General features: G+C 39.4%; 2 protein-coding genes across 3 annotated transcripts; both read right to left on the reverse strand.

The window, feature by feature from the left end:
* Positions 1–138: 138 nt before the first annotated feature.
* tm7sf2 (transmembrane 7 superfamily member 2) lies at positions 139–10,840 on the reverse strand. 2 transcript variants are annotated; one of them, XM_037749813.1, is made up of 11 exons: positions 10,768–10,840; positions 9,467–9,549; positions 8,317–8,513; positions 7,182–7,236; positions 6,440–6,634; positions 5,316–5,419; positions 3,507–3,626; positions 3,157–3,325; positions 2,982–3,062; positions 2,669–2,791; positions 139–720 (listed from the first exon to the last, which is right to left on the reverse strand). In XM_037749813.1, the coding sequence occupies exons 2-11, from the start codon at positions 9,537–9,539 to the stop codon at positions 560–562; spliced, it is 1,278 nt and encodes a 425-aa protein (XP_037605741.1). In that variant the 5' UTR covers positions 9,540–9,549; positions 10,768–10,840; the 3' UTR covers positions 139–559. The 2 variants fall into 2 exon arrangements, with proteins under 2 accessions (XP_037605741.1, XP_037605742.1); XM_037749814.1 differs by lacking the exon at positions 10,768–10,840 and adding an exon at positions 9,970–10,020.
* A 1,709-nt stretch (positions 10,841–12,549) lies between these two features.
* vps51 (VPS51 subunit of GARP complex) lies at positions 12,550–19,090 on the reverse strand. The gene is made up of 12 exons (XM_037749178.1): positions 18,876–19,090; positions 18,604–18,796; positions 17,021–17,150; positions 16,766–16,912; positions 16,466–16,685; positions 15,053–15,968; positions 14,732–14,947; positions 14,414–14,497; positions 14,168–14,302; positions 13,931–14,052; positions 13,672–13,759; positions 12,550–13,582 (listed from the first exon to the last, which is right to left on the reverse strand). The coding sequence occupies exons 2-12, from the start codon at positions 18,778–18,780 to the stop codon at positions 13,322–13,324; spliced, it is 2,496 nt and encodes an 831-aa protein (XP_037605106.1). The 5' UTR covers positions 18,781–18,796; positions 18,876–19,090; the 3' UTR covers positions 12,550–13,321.
* Between the last annotated feature and the right edge of the window lie 1,273 nt (positions 19,091–20,363).

Raw genomic sequence — 20,363 nt, forward strand, 5'->3', positions numbered from 1 at the left:
AGAGAGATTCACTGTCTGTCTAATAAGTGAAATTAAGATGCATGATGAAGTGTCGTTTTGTATTTGTTTATTTTAAATGTATTTCACAGATACACACACTTAAAAAAGAGGACATTGTAAAAACAAAAAAAATCATTATTTCATTAAAAAAGGCGCAGAATGCGTTTATTTGTTATCTTTCTGAGATCATATTTTCCTCAGACAAGAATCACAAGGCCACACTGTCTTCAGATGTACTACAGCTTTAGCCTTTTATGCTGGAATGCTTTAGCTGAACAAGAGACTGATTCACCTGTATCAGATTGCTCTGAGGTTTGAAAGTTAAAAAACTCAATGAATAAGAAATTGCGATCCGTCCAACGAATCAAGGCTGATTCAAACTGTGAGATCCCTGCAGATTCCCAGTAGCAGCACCAGATATTATTTGTGGTCTGTGTAACTGAAAATGGATTGACATTTCAAGTTATTGCTAGGTTTGTGTGTGTGGATTTAAAGAGTCACAACAAGGATATTGTGAGACAGTTTCGGTCCCGTTCCACCCATCTGCTTTCCAGTTTAGTTAGTAGATATAAGGGAAGATCCTGTAGGGGACAAGTCGACAGTAGGTGTCCCACGCCAGTCCGTATTTGGCCCTACACTGTCTCTCATCACGAGCCTCCCGGTGAATCAGCAAGACGGTGAAATATATGACATAGAAGTACGGCAGAAGATGTGAGAATCCTAAAAAAAAAAAGACAAGCATTCATAAACTGTAAGCAGGAGAAAACTAAAACATATTTATGATTCACAGATGAAGTTATTTAAAATGATCAAGACACATTCTTTTACTATTGTTGTACATTGTTCACGATGTGAATGACATCAAACAAGCTGTAATCAAGTGTACACCCTCCTCTGCAAGTAGCTGTACCTTTTCTTTTCAATCCGTGTTACACAAGAGCCCTGCAGTGAATACCACTTTGATTACGCTTTTAATGTTCCAAGTGTTGGTCATTTTTTTGAGTGTTTTTCAGAAAATACCTTTTTGTCTTTCAGTCAGGGTCTGAATGTTCCTCTTTGTGAGTGCAGCTTTCATACGTCTGGAATACGCTGTCATTATTTTTTTTTGAGTGCATAATTTAGCCGTTTGTGACTTTTGCAGCGGCAGAATCTACAGTACATCTCAATTACACAGGCAGCGACACAAGTGAGTCACGCAAAGTTTGAATACCAATGAGCACAGTGTGACAGCTGGAACAAAAGTCTGACAGCCACCATTTTAAGGAGTGAGTTTTCACGGGAAACATAAGGCAGCTTACAGAGGAACAAAGAGAACACATTGTTGCTGCCTTTATTGCTTCTGCATCAGTCACAAACACGGTGTAATTATCTAATATGGACAGGAAGGAAATAGGATACTTGTTTGGTAGCTACTGAAATGTCTTGATATCGGAAACCGTCAGTTACAGAAAGTTGGCCGATTTGTATTTTGTTCAACTTATTTTTGGTCAAGTAATTCCTGATTTAAAACAGCTATAAAATTAATATTTTCATAGCAACAATGTATCATATCATTACTTGTATATGGAAGGGGAAAACCCACAGATAATTATGACGTGACTGTGCAGTTCCCCTCAGCTCTACTGAGCTTTTAAGCGTCTTTCAGTTCATTGTTTTGATTTTCCAGCTTGCAGCTTTATTGCTTTGGTTTAGTCTCGCTGCTCTGATAATAGTGTTGTTTTTCAGCCGCATCAGGCAGCTGTTTTTCAGTGAAAAGCTCTAAAAACCCAATGCACACTATTTGCTCAGCACCAAACAGCAAACAGACACAGTAAGCGACTGAACTAGTGGAGCATTTAGCATCTGGTGAGGCAAATTTGATGCACAGGATGTGTTAGACACACTGCATTGCCTGTTAAAAGGAACAATGTGTAACATATCAGGGGATCTATTAGCAGAAAATGGAATATAATATTCATAACTATATTTTCATTAAGTGTATAATCACCTGAAAATAAGAATTGTGTTTTCATTAGCTTAGAATGAGCCCTTCATATCTACACAGGGAGCGGGTCCTCTTGTTTCTACAGTAGCCCAGAACAAACAAAAACCAAACACTGGCTCTAGAAAGTTAAGAGATAATTTCATAATGTTGCTTTTAAGGTGATGCACCAGTTAACAATACGACCACCTTTCACCTCCAGTTGGTGGAGACCAAAACAGAGATAAAAAGAAAGTGAATATTTGACTTATATTCATCTGGTGACCACAAACGTGACTCCAAATGAAAGCTATAGTTGAAAAATTTGCAACTGTTTGCTCGCAACTTCTGCTGCCCCCCCAATAAAGCCTTTAAACTAAAGATTTAGATCAGTGGTTCTCAACCTTTTCGTGTCAAGGACACCCCGAAACTGATTGAACTGTAAGTTGTTTCTGTTATTTTGTCCACCGTACCACTGTACAGATGGAGAGTAGTGACAGTAGGATCCACATTGTGTTTTAGATCATGTCATTAAATGTATCTCTTTCTAATGATAAATATGGTTGGACAAGATTAATACTGAGCCTGACATTAATCTCTTACCTATGACTTCATCCACATTTTCTAACAATGACTCTGTGACCGTGTTACATCAGTGTGGCCTGCATGCAAAAAACGAGCCTCGCGGAGGCTTTTAAGCTGTCTTACCGCATGGCAGGGACCACGCCAGGGCCATGAGGAGGTCACCGAGGTAATTGGGATGACGAACGAGACCCCACCAGCCAGACACCAGCAGCCGTTTCCCTGTTGCTGTGGCGATGGTCTCCAGTCCTGCAAGGAAAAAAACGCAGATGTTTCTGAGTACAAGATGTGAAAGTCACTTCAGAGATCAACTCCCACTCCATTCTGATATACGCAGCATGAGTTCAGACACATAATTAGATAGAAAATGATGTGAAAGAGCACAAGTGGGAGTATTTGTCTTGATTTAGAAAAGATCCTGTATAAAAAAATGACTGACTTGCAACACTTGGATGTGTAGGGTCTCGTCTGAACTGGTTCTTCTGGGAGTTGGATTTTCTGAAAACATAATATCCAATACCTGATGGCAAAGAAGACAAATGTTAACATCGCCATCTTTAACTACGACACACAAAATATTACAGCCTGATGAACAAGAGCTCACACATGATTACCATTCAGTGCTATTATAGCTGCCGCTCCGAGTGAACTTAGGGCCTGCGGATGCACGACCAGGAAGGCAGCCTGCAGGCCGTATGTGAAGGGAACCCATGCCAGGTCCCCAAAGACCAACATAAAGCCAAAACCGTCATGCACAATGTCCATGGTTGTCAGAACAGCCTCCTGTTAGGACACAACGGTGCATGGGATTAAGTGAAAAAAAAAATAATAATAGTTACAAAGATCTCTCTGATCTTTTGGTATCTTTTTTAAATGTCTGCAGGATTCAAATGAGAATTCATGTATGACATTTAGGATCTACAAGGAAGCATAATCTTTATCTGTGACTCTGTTGAGCCCTCACCTCGTTCCACAGAGCATCCGCCACATACAGCAGCTGGAAACTGTTGACAAGTATCATGGCGAGTGAGGGGGAACCGCGGAGCTCTACCTCCTTCATCAGCATGCCAAGGTTTATGACCACCTGAGAGAAAAGACGGGGGATTAATATCACCAGTTAGGCGACAGTTGTCACCTACATTTCCCAAGTATTGGTAGACAAATTCATTATGAGATTAATTGGATCAGAACTACAAAAAGCCAATGTCAGGTGAAACACCAAACATCCAATAATCAATGCAAAGAAACTGCAACCAGCACCACTATATTAGGTACATCTGTACAATCTAATGCAATCCAATACAACAGCACTACCATAAATTATTAATCTTTTATGATGCCTTCAATGTTTGTTTTTGTTGACACTGCCATAAAGGTGTTCAATCAATTACATGTTTTAGCACTGGACTGCATTATAATCAGAGCTTTGTTTCTAATATGCTGCCCCCGTCATGTACGTAAATAAGGAGGACAAAAAAATGGAAACTCTCAATATAATGTAATCCAGTACAACACTACCTTTAGCTATGACCTCAGTAATAAACAAAATTGAATTTACACATTTCCAACAATGTAAAGGTAGAATTTATGGCAGAGCTTTGTATTGAATTGCATTAGATTGTACAGATAGACCTTATAAATTAGCAACTGATGGTATGTTAAAGAGGACCTATTATGTTTTCTTTCCTTTCCTAATAATAATAATAATAATAATTTAGGAGACTTAGCCCTTAAAATGTCATTATCAGCAATTGTAAGATGTTGAAAGTACATAGTTTAAACATTCAACAGGAAGCAAACATCTCCCACACACTGTCTGTAGCCAGCTGGTGGGAGCTTTTTCTGTCCTCTCCTACGCACCTGGCTTTAGAACATTCAGATGTGCAAAGGTTTTACTGTTTATACTGTAAATACAGAGTAAAAAATACATAAATAAAGGATTCATAACATTGACAATTTTGCAGTATGACTCCATCCTTTCACTGTCTCTACTACTGTCTCATAGATGGTGTTTTTTTTGTGACTAGTGAAGATAGAGATAACCTTGTTGTAATTTTAGGAATCTGATTTGAAACTCTCACTGGAATTTCTATATTTCGTCTCATTCGGTCTGACGACTCAGACACAGAGAACGACGCCTGCCCTCCAACAAACGTCTTACTGTGTCAGGTCATCAGGGAGAAAAGTTCCTGATTCTTACTGCAAAATATTATGAAAGATCAGGGGAGAGCAACATCGCCACCTGTTGGTGTTGTTGGGCTCTCTAAAAGAGATCACCACGTTACAGCGTTAATTAATGCTTAGAGGCATGTATCTTAAATTATTCATATTTACTAATGGAGTGAAAGATTACAAACGTATTCTGTTTTAAGCAGTACACTCCACACATCACAACAGATTTAGAAGTACATATATCAGCTTTGTGTTTTAATAAACACTTTAATTATGTCACATTTGTTGTCATCTTTGTTGTTTTTAGTTCTTTTGCTTTTAAATTAAATGATATTGTTTTGCTGTATTACTTCCTCTTTGTATGAGAAAATGACAGCTAGGGTTAAAGACCTTTTCTGAAAGTAAAATATAAGATTCTATGAAGCAAAATTTAATATAAAACGGCTCTTCACACTTGATCAGAGGCAGTTTCACTAGTTTTTACCTCAAAATACGGTATAGTATACATTTATATGTATGATATATAATCTTAACAGAAACAGAATCTCAAAAAAAATGATTTGAAAGTGAGTTGATTCTTCACCCCTGCAGATTAACTCACCCAGCCCATCAGACCCGGTCTGAGCTCACAGAAATATTTAAGGTCAAAGTTTCCAATCCGGGGGTTTAGCTCCCGTCCGATGAAGAAGTCATATAGGGGATTTCCTAGACAGGACAGAGGGATGAACGCATTCAAAAAAATCCACATAATTACACAAAGTAATTCTGTGCTTTCAGTGTCTGCAGGTACAGCATATACAGTAAATCAAAAGTGAATTAATATCATGTTTACAGGTGATCTGTCTGTCATGTCACTGACTTCATCAGCAATCATTTCAATATTAGTAGTCAATTAATTAGCAACTAAAAACCTGTTTGCAGTATAAAGCTGTTTAGGGCAATTAGCTTGACAAATCCACTGTCACATTAATATGCATTTTTCACAGCGGACATTTTCACATGTCACAGTGGGAAAAGCACAGCTGTGATCAACATTAATTGACGGCTGCATTCCATTTAGATGTGTGAAAAAGGTCGAGGTAAAATGTCTTCTGTGAAAAAGGCCTATGCTGATCTGTGATGTTCAATCCATTGCATCAGTTATTACATGTCGGTGAAGTGAGAATACTATTAGTTTTGCAGGGATTTTTGCAGCTATAGCTACATAGCATCTTGTTTCCATCCATCTCTTTAGCCACTGGCTTAATTCATTTTGCCTATATTCTGTGAAAATCATACACGCATGTGCCTATTTTACATGTTAACTAAATGAATTTCATATGAACTGAATCACCGAGAAGTCTGACTTTACAGCATGTGCACAGAGAACAACATGTCGTTGTAGCTTTGCTCATTTTGTCTTTTCACAAACTGGGATGAGCGCCATCATCGGCGAGCAGAGGCTGAATCACAATACTGGATGCTCTCAGGTTTCTGCCTTCAGATGCAGCAGAGCACACAGCGTAGCCGGTGCAGCGGGGTCAGCTTACTCGAGAGAGTGTTCACTTGATGCCTGCAGGCTCCTGAAGAGCTTGGCCTGTTAGATAATTACCCACAGGAATACCAAAAATCCTCCAACAAACATTAAAAAGAGCCCTACAAATGCACAGTACATGCCCAGTAAGTTGTTTTAAAATAGTATTTTTATGGTGGATTCTTCCTTTAAAGATGAACTTCCACCCTCACCTGTGTTGCCCCCCAAGGCGAGAGCACGAGCGGGAACCAGAAAGGAGCGGATGTAGAGGTAGACGGAGAACAGGAATGACACTGCTATTGCACACACAGCCAGAGGCAACAGCAGCTCAAACAGATACCCCAGAGGAGCCCCGAGCCCCAGTAACAGCATCAGCAACACACCGCTGATGCACAGGCCGTGAAAACCTGGGGGAGAGAAACAAACAAAGCTAAATGTCGAAGCCCGGGGGAAAGAGATAAGCAGACTGACACAGGCTGGAATAAAAATAGGCAAAAGTTGGAAGAGATGGAACTTCAGATTGTGTAACTTATGTAAACTTTAGCTCAAGGTCAGGTCAGCCAGAAAGTGTAGAGGTTAAAGTAAAAGATACATAAAGAAACACTTTTAGATCCTCCTTAAAATAAAATGTCCCAGCAGGTGCATTGTACAACAGTATAGCATTACAAATGTGGAAAAAAAACATTTGCACTCAAAACTTGTGTAAAACTCAAGCATAACTGTGAAATATTGCAGCTATCATTACTTTATAGTACTTCAGTATATAGACAACAATATTCAAGAGCACAATTATCATTACTCACAGTAAACAAAGCTGGTCGTTGCTCAACAACTTTGCAGAAAATCACACTTAAAATATGACTAAAAGATCAAAACTGTGTCTTCAACATATTCATATTAACTCTTAAAAATAAAAACAAAACATATGATGCGTTGCACCAGTCATATAAATACCATTTATGGGATACTTGAGACGCGTTCCATCCCTCAGCACTAATCCTTCAGACATCTGCAGGTAAATACAATCATTTTCAATTTGAACACATAAAACATATTCTGTGTATTTCTTAATAATTAGAACAGAGTCATAGGCCAGGTAAAGCATATTCATTTTCTCTGTGGGGGGACCAATGAAGTTGTATCTTAGAAAAAGTCAACTAATCCAAATTCAAGAGTATACTGTATATCATGGTATGGAAAATATATGCAAAATCACAAATAACATTATAAATTGAGTCAAGTTTTTAAGGCTTACACACAAAAAAACCCTCTTCACATGTGAAGGGGTATCAATCTTGTCTTCTATTTCCCAAAATATCAAACAACTTCTCTGAAGCAGCTGACTAAAGAGAACAATGGAAAACTTTAAAGTGCCATTATCTTGTAATTACCACTTGTGGCCGCTGTTCAGCAAACGTTACTCAGCCCGGCTTTAACAACTTCTTTTGTTGGTTTAAAAATACAATTAGGTTGGAATTAGGGCTGGGCAACATGGCCAAAATCTTCTATCAGGATATAGGTAATTTCATATCTCGATAACAATATATATCAAAATATAGCAAGTTTTCTGGTAATCCAATAAATAAATAGTCTATATGAAATAACCACATGGTAAGTCTGTTCTTGTATAATCCTGTGTAAATTCAATACTTGACAAATGAAAAGTATTTTTTCTCATTTTATATTCTCATTTTAAGAACATGAGTGCAAAATGAACATAACAGTTTTAAGTGAAATTATAGAGAAAAAAGAAATAGCCTTAGTTGGAATTACTCATTTAAACAGTGATTACACTATATGATCATTTTATCGCAATTCCACTGAAAGTTGACGATAATTATTTAATTTATTAGTATTAATTATCACCTAACCCTACATCATGCCATCATAAATAAGTGTTTATCATTGAGTATACATGGTTTAATTCAACACACAACAGGTGCTTTATATGGTTGGTTGTATCATCAAAGTCACCATTTGCCCTAAAACATTTTTTTTTTCCGGTTGTAGCATCTTATTGGTGTGTTCATCACCACACCTAGTTTTAATGCAAGTTTAACCTTGAGCCAGGCTGATGAACGTGTCATACCTTTCCTAATGGCATCACATAGAGGAGGGCATGCAGAGCGATCCATCCCAGCAGAAGCACCAGAGCCAGAGGGTCCCACAGCTGGTCAGTGGAGGGAAGAGGAGGGGGCCACTGGAGCACGCTGGCATCAGGGGACCGACTCACACAGCTCAGGAACAGCACCGTCAACGGGAGGAGGATGGGTATGCATAAGGCACCTGAGAGGTATTACAGATAAAAGTGAGATGACAAGTTGACAACACATCACTGAGCAGTACTCAGAAGCAATGAAGATACAAAAAAAAGTGAAGCAGCATCACAGGGAAAACTTGATAATGGAGCACAGTGAGACCATTTAAGGTACCAGATAGTATATAATATAGCAAATGTGTGATAACGGTGAATAATTAAGCATGTTGAATAACGGCGTAGTAGCAAAACTATTAGAGTAGCTGTCAGCGCGGGTGCAACAATCCACGTAGTTCACTTCAGTATTGTCATATCTGCAGTCAGCAGAGAGCTCAGCTGTCATGTTCAAAATGTGATTTTACTTTAAAAACAACTGGATAGCAAATTGGATGTGATGCTCAATTTAAGGAACGCAGCAGGAAAATGTGCTTTCACACACACACACACATAAGCTGTGATGTATTTGTTCTCTCATTTCATGTCATGTTCACAATAACAAATCTTACTTGGATGGTTGTGATGATTCATAATTAGAGCTGTAATGAAAAGTCTTGTAATGATGGATTTCATGCTGTGATCTTTACTGCAGCGAGTTTTGTCATCTTATTACATCTATTGTGGCAGCAGTTTTATGATTTTATGAGACACCAAATATCATGACAGTGTCTATATATCAAAAATAGCAAATTAGCATTAATGCTCTTTTGTATGCCGCTGGTTGTGTGTTGTTGTGAGCAACACGGTGTAATGAAAATGTAATTCAGCATTCACATTTTCCAAACAGAAGAAGTGTGAACAAGTGACACACAAGTGACAGGAGTGCATGAATAATGAAATGATTATTTTCTGCTTAGCTGCCGCAAGTGTAATAGGAAACATTTCTATACGGTGTGGAGTAAAAGGGCAAAACGTCTTAAATAAAATGAAGGTGGATGTATGGTGATAGCTCATGGGTAAGGCGGTCAGGCCTGCTGTCACTCACCCAGGGTTCCTCCAAATTCCCTCTCTGTGTCATGTGAGGATCTATGTTTGAGCGCTTGATTGTTTGGCCTCATTATTGGTCTCCTGTAAAAAATATATAGGTATTAAGGCAGATATATTTCAGTCAAAATAAAGACATTTGAGGAACAAATAAATAGTAATTAGATGGTAATGCCATTTAGTAAAAAATCCCAGCATAGCTGTAGCTATGGGCATTTACATGGAGGTGCCAAACTGTAATAACAAGAAAGTTTTGTCAGGATAGTGAAAACTACCCAACGGGTTATAAAGTACTTCAAAGTAGCTTCACTCAATCAGCTACATTAAAATGCTGCCTAGCTTTTAACGCAATAATGATAATAATAATAATATACAAATTTAATATATTTAAAGGTGCTATTGATAACATTGATAACATTGATAACATTCAACCACTAGATGTCGCATTCTACCTCCCTCATTCCATTGCATTTACTTCACAACAAGTCATTGCCAGGCATTTACCGTCAATTGGCTCACAAGCCTTCTTAGAAGTGGGAACCAAACGTCAGATATCTAACACAGAGATAAACAAAACATTCATTTTGGACCCATCAATTTTTTCAATTATTAATTCACATTCATAATAATTTTTTTTTAGGAAAAGCCATACTTTTATTCGGCACCTTTCTTAAGGCTCTCTGGATGTATTATTATTTATTTAGTTTTTAATTCATCCACATAAAAATGTTATCAATAACACCTTTAACGCTATGAAAGGGGCCATTCTGGTGCGTTCAGGGGCTTTTACTTTTGATACTTTAAGTGCATTAGTTGGTAATACTTGTGGCAGGGTATTTTTTTTTTTTTTTTTTACATAATGGTATTTGTACTTTTAGTTAAATAAAAGATCTGAGTCTTCCACCACTGGTCAGTGGTCAGTCAATAAAAAATGAGTATCAACGATTTGATGTTTCAGTGTCAACAAAAAGTATATTCAAATATTCTTTAAATCATTTTCCACATTCTGTGACATAATGTAGATGAGCTGTTATTTTGTATACTGTTATATTATTGCGACTGCTGTCATAAACCACCGTGACAAAGTTCAGGTCACCCTTGTTAGTTCCTGTGTGTCCATGCAGCTACATTTCTATTATGAAACGTGAGACAACCGGCCCTTTAACCTCGCTGTCCTATCACTTGCGGATGCTACAATAACCTAAACGCGAGACCAACAATTAACAGCTTTGCATTAAATTACAGTGCATGTAAAGAACAAAAAGCTACTAGTCTTGTAACACAGTAAATACAGTGTCTTACCGGTGTAAAGCATGGAGGTGTAGGTGGGACGGTAATGATATTCTTCATGCATCCATCCAACCTGCAGATGGAAACGCCCCCGAAACACGTCGACAAGCAAACTGTCTCTCAGCCAATCAGATCCCTCCGCGGTCATCAGAAGAGGGTGGAGAGAAGAGGTTCAGCCAATCAGATGAGCTCATCAAGTGGCGACAGTGAGCTGCGTGCTGTAGAGAGGGATGGCTGCAGGCGTTGTGAAATACACCTGAATTCCTGAATAGACTTTTTTATTTAGATTGGCTTTTAATACCTAGTAGCGCTGTGACATTTTTTCCTGTGCTTTTTATGTACCTTTTTATGATTTTATGATATGTTGTGTTTTTATTCCTGTTATTTCTTGATGTTAATGTAAATCACTTTGGGTACCTTGTGGTTATTGTAAAGGGCTATACAAATAAATGTTGATTGATTGATTGAATTCCATTGATATCTTGTGATATTGTTGAGTTAAACGACTTCTAAACCTGTATGTTAACAGTGAGGCTGCAACTGAAATATTCATGTAATAACAATATCATACCATGTGGCTGGTACTGTTTTCACCTTGTCTGTGTGTGCCATCATGGCAAAATGTGGTCCTGGAGACACCTACTGTTGCAGGAACTACCACAGATGCAGTTTTGAGTACTTTGCCAAGTGATTATATTTCTGTCTGCATGTGGACAAATTTTCTGTGCGTTCCAATACCCATATTACCATACTATTTAGTCTGAAAGAAAAATAACTAGTACGTCCTAATTCATAGCATGCATACAAATGCAGTATGCCAAAAATAAAGAATAAAAAATAAAGAATAAAGAATAAAATTGGCTGCAAGTTTGTGTACTTCTTTGCAATTTACTTTTTACAAACTTCCAAACTGTTTTTCATAGTTGATGAACACAACCAGACCGCGAAATCTGGAGACAATTTATGAGGCATTGGCAAACTCGGGAGATGTGGGAGGAGAAGACAATAGAGAGGATGAAAATAAAGTCCATATAGTCAAAACAGACATAAAAAGCCAAGTTCTTCCAGAGGTTGATGAATTGCGAGGAGAAGCAGAGGAACATGAAAATGTGGTCCTGGAGCAGAAACTACCACAGATGCAGTTTTGAGTACTTTGCCAAGTGATTACATTTCTGTCTGTATGTGGACACATTTTCTGTGCGTTCCAATACCCATACTACCAAACTATTTAGTCTGAAAGAAAAATAACTAGTACGTCCCAATACATAGCATGCATACAACTGCAGTATGCCAAAAATACCTGGATGTTCTACTCTGCATCTGGTTGTATTTTGCAGTATGCAAGCCAGCATGCTTTTCTGGCTATTCTGACCCACAATCCTTGTTGCAGCATGTATATGAGCAAGAGGGTCAAAGTTCAAGGCGCAATGTTATGACAAAGTAGTATGTCCCAATTGTACGCATACTACATGCAACAGTACGTACTTTGTAAAGGCAGCTGCAGTACGTACTACAAGTAAAAAGAAAAAGTATGCAATTTGGAACGCAGTGTTTGTCACAGCGATAGTGTCACAACCGTGCAAGATGCTGCCACACAGATAAAAATGAAGACTGAGTTGAACCCGAGCAAGGGCGCCAGTAGGAAGCGGGTAGGAAGTGGGGAAGGTGCAATTGGCCCCCACACTTTATACCCCTGGCCCGATTTGGTGTTGCAGTGTGATCTCATCCATCGCAGAATGGTCTCTAGCTTTAAATTTGCCTGTTACAACTGGTTTTGTAAAGGAAGAACACACATTTTGAATCTCACACATTCATACACTTTTATTGTAGACGTACACATTTAAACCAATCCTGTTTATCTGTGGAAGGCATGCACAGAAAACAAGATAATCGACTAACCTGAAGTCAAGAGTTACAGTAAATCTGATGTGGTTACTTTAGTGTTAAGACATACTGTAGATTACATAATCAGATGACATTCAGATTGCAAATTATTCAGCAAAATTACCCCTAAAATAATTTATTAATACAGGAGATTTCCACAGGACACAGCTTTTGTCTTTAATCATTCATATTCTGTATTCAAAACGTGTTTTAAACACGTTTCCTTCAAGGGGAACATGTGATAAAAAGTTTCGCTTACATCATGGGTAATTCATTTATTTTTATCTTTGCCAATATAGGAGATGAGAGGGGTTTCTCTTCTCATATTCTATGGTTTGTAATCACTGTTGTAATATTAAACCCAAGTAGTCAAGGCTCATGTGCACTTTATAAGGCAAGTGCCTGGAATGAAATATTGATCTGTCTGATTTAATCTTCTTGACAACATAATCGCCAAATGTTGTTTGATTAGTGTTGGAAGATTTACAGCTATTCTTACAGCAGTGAAAGTGCTACCCCTACCCCATTTTACAGTATAGTTTGAATCTGGATTAATAAATTTAACATTTAACAGTTATTATGTAACAGAGAGAGTATAAATTCCAGTGTGTATTGTTATTCTGTCTGTATTTGTGACCTGGTGTTTGGAGAAGACTTAGCTGGCCATGCCGCACTTTGAGCTTTAACCCCGTTCACAGATCACTTCGATCACGCTCTGCTCCATCGGGGCGGGATCCAGGCACCGGTGGGCGGAGCTCCCCACTATCTCATCCAGCAGGAAGTGCACAAGGTTCTCGTCGGAGACGAACCGCCACAGGTACATCTGCAGGTAGTGGCAGTCCACCTGGATCTGCTGCAGCCCGTAACGGCCAAAGGTGCGCAGGCGGACGCACTCCAGGAATGTCTTTAAACTGATTTTGATAATTCCCGTCATCACGGAGACCTGGGACATTGAAGGGATGTGTGGGTTTGTGTGTGAGACGTGATTTTCACTAAAGATAACACTACAGCATAACGAAGACCTGCACTCACCTTGTTGAACTCTACTGAGCTGAAGATGTCGATCCTCTCTGAAAACAGCTTGTGTATGTTGCTCAGTAGATTAGTATCCATGGGAGCACTGCAGGCAGACAAAATACTCAAGTAAACCAACAATTAAAAGCTTATGAAAGTGAAAGTGAAGGAGGTAATAATAGAGTGCAACAGGAATGAGTCCTAAAACCCGGAAATGAGGTAGCATTTTAGAGGACTCCACTTTGTTTCATCACCAGCCTATTTGCAGCGTGTTTACCTCGGAGTATAGCTGGCAGCATAGCGGGTCTGCTGCCTCGAGTTGCTGTACACAGAGAAAGTCCTTTTGCTGGAGTCACTGCTGTGTGCTTTCCTCACACCTTCTTCGTATAACAGACCAACCTATGGTGGAGCAGAGACGGTTCATAAGACAGCCTGGACACACGCATGGTGATGAAAGCATCATGAGTGGACGTGAGGACATAATAATGCAGATGATGATGTTGTGAACTGTGACCTGCACATCAATGGAGGTGGTGTCCTCTACTACTCTCTTCATCACAGCGCGGACATTACGTGGCTCGATGGTGTTGACCCAGTCTCGTGTTTCGACGCTTTTTCTTAACATTTGAGAGATAATCAGGCCCTGAACCTGCAAAGACGAACAATAAAATAAACAAATTTGTGAGAAGAGGTTTGTAGAATTATTTCCCTGCATTGATCTCTCTTTTTTTCCCCTCAGTAAGAAAAGGGGAAAACCTACCTTTACATAATGGTTCAGCAGTTTCTGTGCTGCCTCCCTGGCTTCTGCACATAAAGTTGTGACGGGTGTTACGGGACTGTGATGCTGAGAAAGTACAAAAAGGAGAAGACAGGTTACATTTTGGGAGTTGAAATATGTCAATTTTAAGGAGTTTTAAAAAATCATTCAAAAACATTACAGAATAGTAATTTTATGGGGACTGATGCTCTTCTAAAATGCAACTTTCAAGAGAAAAAATACTGTTAAATACTGTATCTTTACAGTGTAATATGGTCTATTGTGAAAGCCGCTGCATTCATAAGCTGACAAGCCATTTACCTGCACAAGGAACTGTTCATCTGTGAGAGTGAGTATGTAGGAGATAGTAGAGGTCTCGTAGTCCAAGCAGAGGCGAGACAGCAGCAGCAGAAGAGCCGGAGGAGTCGAACCCCCCTTGTCTCCTGCGCTCTCGCAAAACTGGCGAGAAGACTGGCACACAAACTTTATAAAGCTCACCACCAGGCTCTCACGTACACCCTGGCTGCAGAACTCACCCTATGAGGAGAAGACAGAGGAAAACAGCTGTCACTCTGGGGTAGAGCAGAAAATGATTTATGTCTGGGGCAAGCTGTTAACAAATAAACAGGAAAAACTATTCACCTTGAAGTACGGCTTGTTGGAGAATGTGATGTCTTTAGCTGTGAAGAGATGCACTGATGCCAACACTGACTTGATTTGATTGAGAATCGAGGCGGACAGGGAGGAGAGCAGCTCTGGCAGGCTGGTCGGATCCCTGCCGGATACCGGTCCCCCTAGAAGACCTCCGCCTCCAGCCACTGAAGCACTGGCCACAGAGAGCCGAGGTGTCGCTAGGGCCTGCCTCACGTCTGTCAGGCTGTCCATGTAGAAGCTCTGCAGGGCGGAGAGGTACTGCTTGACTCGCTCCGTCGCTGCCCGTACCACAATCGCTGTCCCCTGGTTTGGCACGGCGGAGCCCGGCAGCAGTTTGGCCACAGCCTGAAGTCTGCGGTGGAAGCGGTCGAGCGCGCGGACCAGGAGGGAGTTATCTCCGACCCCTTTCTCCTCTTGTATCCTCCGCTCCACCAGCGAGAAATACCGAGCGGCCAGATCATCCACAAAGGCGTGCAGCTTACCATTTGCCATCTGAGGGATATTTTTGGATGCGAGCTCACCTGTCTGAGCATGGTTGATAAATAGTTCTTGATAGGATGCTATTACTAAACATAAGCTGCTGACAAATTCATTGCAGCCTCTGTCGATGAATTCCAGGATGTCAGTGTTTGAGGTAGGAGAAGGGAGAGCGCTCGTTTTGGGGGAGCTAACAGTCGGAGATCCAGGGGCCGCAGCAGCAGACGACAACTTGCGTGCAGGAGCATCTTTCACGATTGAGGCAGACGGGTACGGTCTTATCTCTGCTTCCAGACCCTGGAGGTCCGACTCGAGCCGAGAGCGCGCATGGCTCAGGAATTTATCACACAGCTCCTCCGCTGGCTCATCCAACTGTAGCAGCAGCTCCACACACTCTGATAAATCTTTAGCGCTTGACCCACCATCCCTTTAAGGCAACAACAAAGAAACAAATCTATCTTTAAACATGTCGAAATTCAAACTGTAAAAAGGATTTTGTACAGGAAAGCACAACATTCAATAGTGACAAAACATCTGTATTACGGCAAATATTTTCTTAGATGACTTTTTAGTTGAGCAGCATTAATATCTTTAATATAAAATGTAGCAAAATGGCAATATTAGTTTGAGTGAAATCAGGATGAAATAATGGCAACAGTCTAAAAGAACCAAATGAGGATTTGTCATTTTCAATTGATTCAATCCTAATTTATTTCTATGGACTCCATTTTTCCATCTTTAACATGCTTTTCTGTCCAGCACCTAGTATTTATCATCTGGATGTGCACGCTTTTGTAAATACTTTTCATAAAATATGGTTGCCATCGTCAGTCACATTTCTTGTTTGCAGTAAACGTGACTCCTAAGTGTTATGTTCACTCACAGTGGCGTCTCTAATCTAAATGTAGGTTGAGAGATTCCCACCTGAACTTCTGTCGAAGCTCCTGCGCCAGGTTGTCCATGATGGCGTGACAGTCGTCCTGGATCCCCTTGAAGGATGGCAAGTGACTGTACTGCTGCAGCACACAGCGGGCGCGGCGGTGGGATCTCACCGCCTGAGCATAGGCCTGCAGTTCCAGACACTTATTTAATCTGGCGGGCAGTTCAAACAGAAACTGCAGCTTCCTCAACAGAGTGTGAACCCCTGGAACACGAAAAGACAAAAATATGAAAATAACCATCATGAACTGACTCAACAAAACTAACTGCCTGATTAGGTCTCACCTGAGAGTTTTGTAATCTGTGCGTGCTGGTCTTGAAGAGTGCCACTGATACGAGCACTGAACTCAGTGATCGCAGCCATGTTGGCAGACAGGCAATCCATTTCATCCTCCATCTTTTTGAAATCGTTCTTCATCTTTCTTATGGTGTCTGGAAAAAAACACGGCAAGATGGTTTACCTATCCAGCTATAGACAATTCAACGAAATCAGACAACATTTCAACAGTAACTTAACAGTGAGCGAGACGTTCCCCTCACCTGTAGCAGATATGAACTTGTTGTAGTTTTCATACACCAGCGTCTGCATGTCGCTGTCCAAAGAGCGGATCTGCTTGACCATGCAGGTCTCCTGGTCCATCAACTCCGCAAGAGAGCACTCCCTTCTGAGCTGCATTCGGACACAAAACACACAATGGTCACATGGACACTTAAAAACAGTACATATAAAATACAATGCCAAATTACACACTATTGAGAATGTCGTTGTCATTCATGTTGCAGCTTTTTTCAAAACTGATTTCACCAAAGCAGTGTTAAATCATCATCCACAGCTTGTAAATGTGTGTACATTCAATCACTACCGTTCTTCCACAAGAAAGAGCGCAATGATGTGTATGGAATTTAAGTTACTGTAGGTTTACTGGTGATTTCTTGTATAATTATTTGTTGTATTATGTGGTTAACAAGTCCAGTCCACTTCATTCTTTGCCTTTTCCATGAGATGTAATGACAGTTGAATGAACACTAGTTAATTTTTGCATTGTTTGGTAATGAAAACTGTAGAGTGTGTTCCGATACGGGTACCAGAATCGGAAATGCGTCCGATACTGCCCAAAAATCAGTATTGAGTATCTATGCACCGATCCGATACCATAATTTATTAACCCAGAAAAAAATCAACTTGTTTAACCGGATTATTTAATATTTTAGAATTTTTTTTATTATTAATTTATGTTTTTTGTAACTGACAAACTCAGTAATAAAAGAAAGTTATATTGCATTAATACTCTGTATGTATTTCTTCATGTTTTAGTAAGTGTTTAACCTGAGCCAGGCCACACAATAAAGATAGTAATCATATCACATCCATACATGGTCAGTAGTAATCAGCTGTTAAATAATAATAATAATAATAATAATAATAATAATAATCCGCAAGTTCATGTATCGGATCCGGTATCTGGAAGGAAAAAATGGTATGGGAACATCTCTAGAAAACTTAATTATATTCCCACTTAATGTTTGGTTCTTTAACCTTTATCCCATGACCTCATGTCAATTCACAACTGTCTGCATTTTTACAGGTGTCCATATTCCCTGGTACACCTAAGGAGCCTTTCCAGTGTGTCATCACTTTAAACTGACTGCTGGTGATGCATCCCAGACACTCAAATTTCCTTTCAGTCAAATATTATTATAAAATTATAAAATTAATAATAAATTATAATTGTTGATTATAAAAAGTGGCAGTTTCTATTTTAATGTATGTATTGTTGTTTGTGTTGTATGTTTTTTAATGGACTTCGAGTCTGTCAATAAAGATGAATTGAATTGAATTAAATAATCATTCATATTATCAATTCAATTTCCCTACCACATTACAGCAAATGGCCCTCTGGGTATTGTAGTTTTATGAGCAGTGAGCTCAGCAGCAATACTCAATGGTGCTAAATATAATTTAAAAACAGCATATAGAAAAGTTACTAGGCCCATTAGGAGATCCAGGTAACACTGATATTGGCACACAGTTGATAGCATGCACAGTGCTGCAGAGTGCATTAGCATGTGAGCTGTGTGTCACAGTGGAAACCGTTCACATGACAGCAGAGAGAGGCTCTCACCTTGTTGAGGAAAACCTCGGGGTCAAAATGCGGCCCGTTAATGTCGCAGGGATCCAGGGACTCCGGCAGCTCCGGGACCTTTCCTTCCTCATTCATCCCGTAGTAGAGCTTCAGCATGCCGTGCACCCTGCGCTTCCTGCCGGCTTCGTCCACCAAGCCGTCCGCCTCTCCGTCCATACTGTCCACCGGCCAGCTGACACAACGCACAAACAAAACGACGATAAACAAAGACGACGAGCGTCCAGCTGGCAAGAGAGAAAACTGACAACTACCTAAAAACGTTAACTTCTTGCTCCAAAGTGACTGATATTCGTGTAGCTTAGCTGTCTGCTCTTAATAAGGTTTTTTTTGTTCAAAATAATGAATTGGAAAATGTCATTCTTCCTGATACACAAGTACACAAGCAGCTAGCGTTGAAAACGTCACTGTTTCCGGGTTCGTAGCCTATCCGGTGTTACGTTGTGTTGACGTCGTCAAAGAGTAAGTGGAGTCAAGAGAGTTGGCTTCTCAAATGTACTTCTGGTCTGATAGTCTGGAAGTGCACTACTGCGCATGTCATGCTATTCTACTGCTGTCAACTGAACCAAAAGAATAGATATAATGCATTTGACAATAACTGCACTATACTGTATAATGACTGTGCAATATCATTATCGTTATTACTACTAAGGTGTAATTCATACTGTGCAATATTTTCAGGTGGAATTTCATTTCATTGTCACTGTGCAATATCATTTTCCACTTGTGCAATTTTAAGTCTGTTTATTGTCAATACTGTATATACTGCTCCTATTTTTATACTTCTATTTAAATGGTTCATATTTTGTTACACTTTGTTTAGCTCTTTTTTTACTGTGTTAGCTGATGCATCTTGTTTTTTGCACTATCCCCTTTACTGCTTTACAAAATTACTAAATGCTACATACTGTTCCTTTAAGGTCAATACTTTGCAACAGAATCTGTTTTAAAGCTAGATCAATCTTTCTTGAGAGCATGACTTCCATCCCCATCAGGCAGGCTTACATTGACAGCAGTTAACGGCACTTATGGCAAAAAAGGGTCAAAATGTATAGAGATACAAAACATTACCTCAATAAAAACCACACACAAGGTAACAGTTAGTGTTGGTGAAAAGAATCATGGCTTCAGTATATTTAGGCTTTAGGTACGTGAGGTATTAAACACACTTTTTTAACAGATATCTCCAGAGAAATGGGCCCACTTTGCAGCTGTTTATTTAAAAACACAGAGATATTTTAATGAAGGCAGACTGACCACTCCATAGACCACAATACACTGTTCAACAGCAGCCCAGTGTTATTCAGTATATCAAGATATCAGATGAAATGCATGGTCTAGCTGAAAATGTGGGTACTATATTACAAAACATGAATACTTTTTTAAAACCCTTGTAGCAATAACAAATAATTGTCCATTCTTGGTTTCCAAGCACCAAAACACTCATTCAGATGCCAACTCAGTACAACCAAAAAGGCACTTAACGCTTCTGCAAAGTGATTTGCTTGAGAAGATAATGCTTTCAATGACCTATTTCTTCATTTCACTCGTGTACGAACACAGACAAGTATATGAAAATGAAATAAAAATATTTTCTCATAAAAGCTGACAAACAATACAAAAACAGATATATAAACAGTGTAGTATTAATAGTGCAGTATCACATGATGTGTAGTTTGATGTGGAATGGCTATTCTACAATGTGACATGCATAGTGTAAGTTAGCAACAATATATTGGACT

Source organism: Sebastes umbrosus, chromosome 17, assembly GCF_015220745.1.
Source record: "Sebastes umbrosus isolate fSebUmb1 chromosome 17, fSebUmb1.pri, whole genome shotgun sequence".
NCBI classification, from domain to species: domain Eukaryota; kingdom Metazoa; phylum Chordata; class Actinopteri; order Perciformes; family Sebastidae; genus Sebastes; species Sebastes umbrosus.

Bases quoted from the DNA above. Each gene is read 5' to 3' on its own strand.
- tm7sf2 (XM_037749813.1), bottom strand. From the start codon at position 9,539: ATGAGGCCAAACAATCAAGCGCTCAAACATAGATCCTCACATGACACA. The intron at 7,237-8,316 runs GTATGACACGTT...ATTTACCTGCAG, and splicing joins ATGTGATGCCATTAGGAAAG to ATGTCTGAAGGATTAGTGCT. The intron at 721-2,668 runs GTAAGACAGCTT...TTTTTTTTTTAG, and splicing joins GGCGTGGTCCCTGCCATGCG to GATTCTCACATCTTCTGCCG.
- vps51 (XM_037749178.1), bottom strand. From the start codon at position 18,780: ATGGACGGAGAGGCGGACGGCTTGGTGGACGAAGCCGGCAGGAAGCGC. The intron at 16,686-16,765 runs GTGAGACCTAAT...TTCGTGTTCCAG, and splicing joins ACAGATTACAAAACTCTCAG to GGGTTCACACTCTGTTGAGG. The intron at 14,053-14,167 runs GTCACAGTTCAC...GCTCCACCATAG, and splicing joins CCACCTCCATTGATGTGCAG to GTTGGTCTGTTATACGAAGA.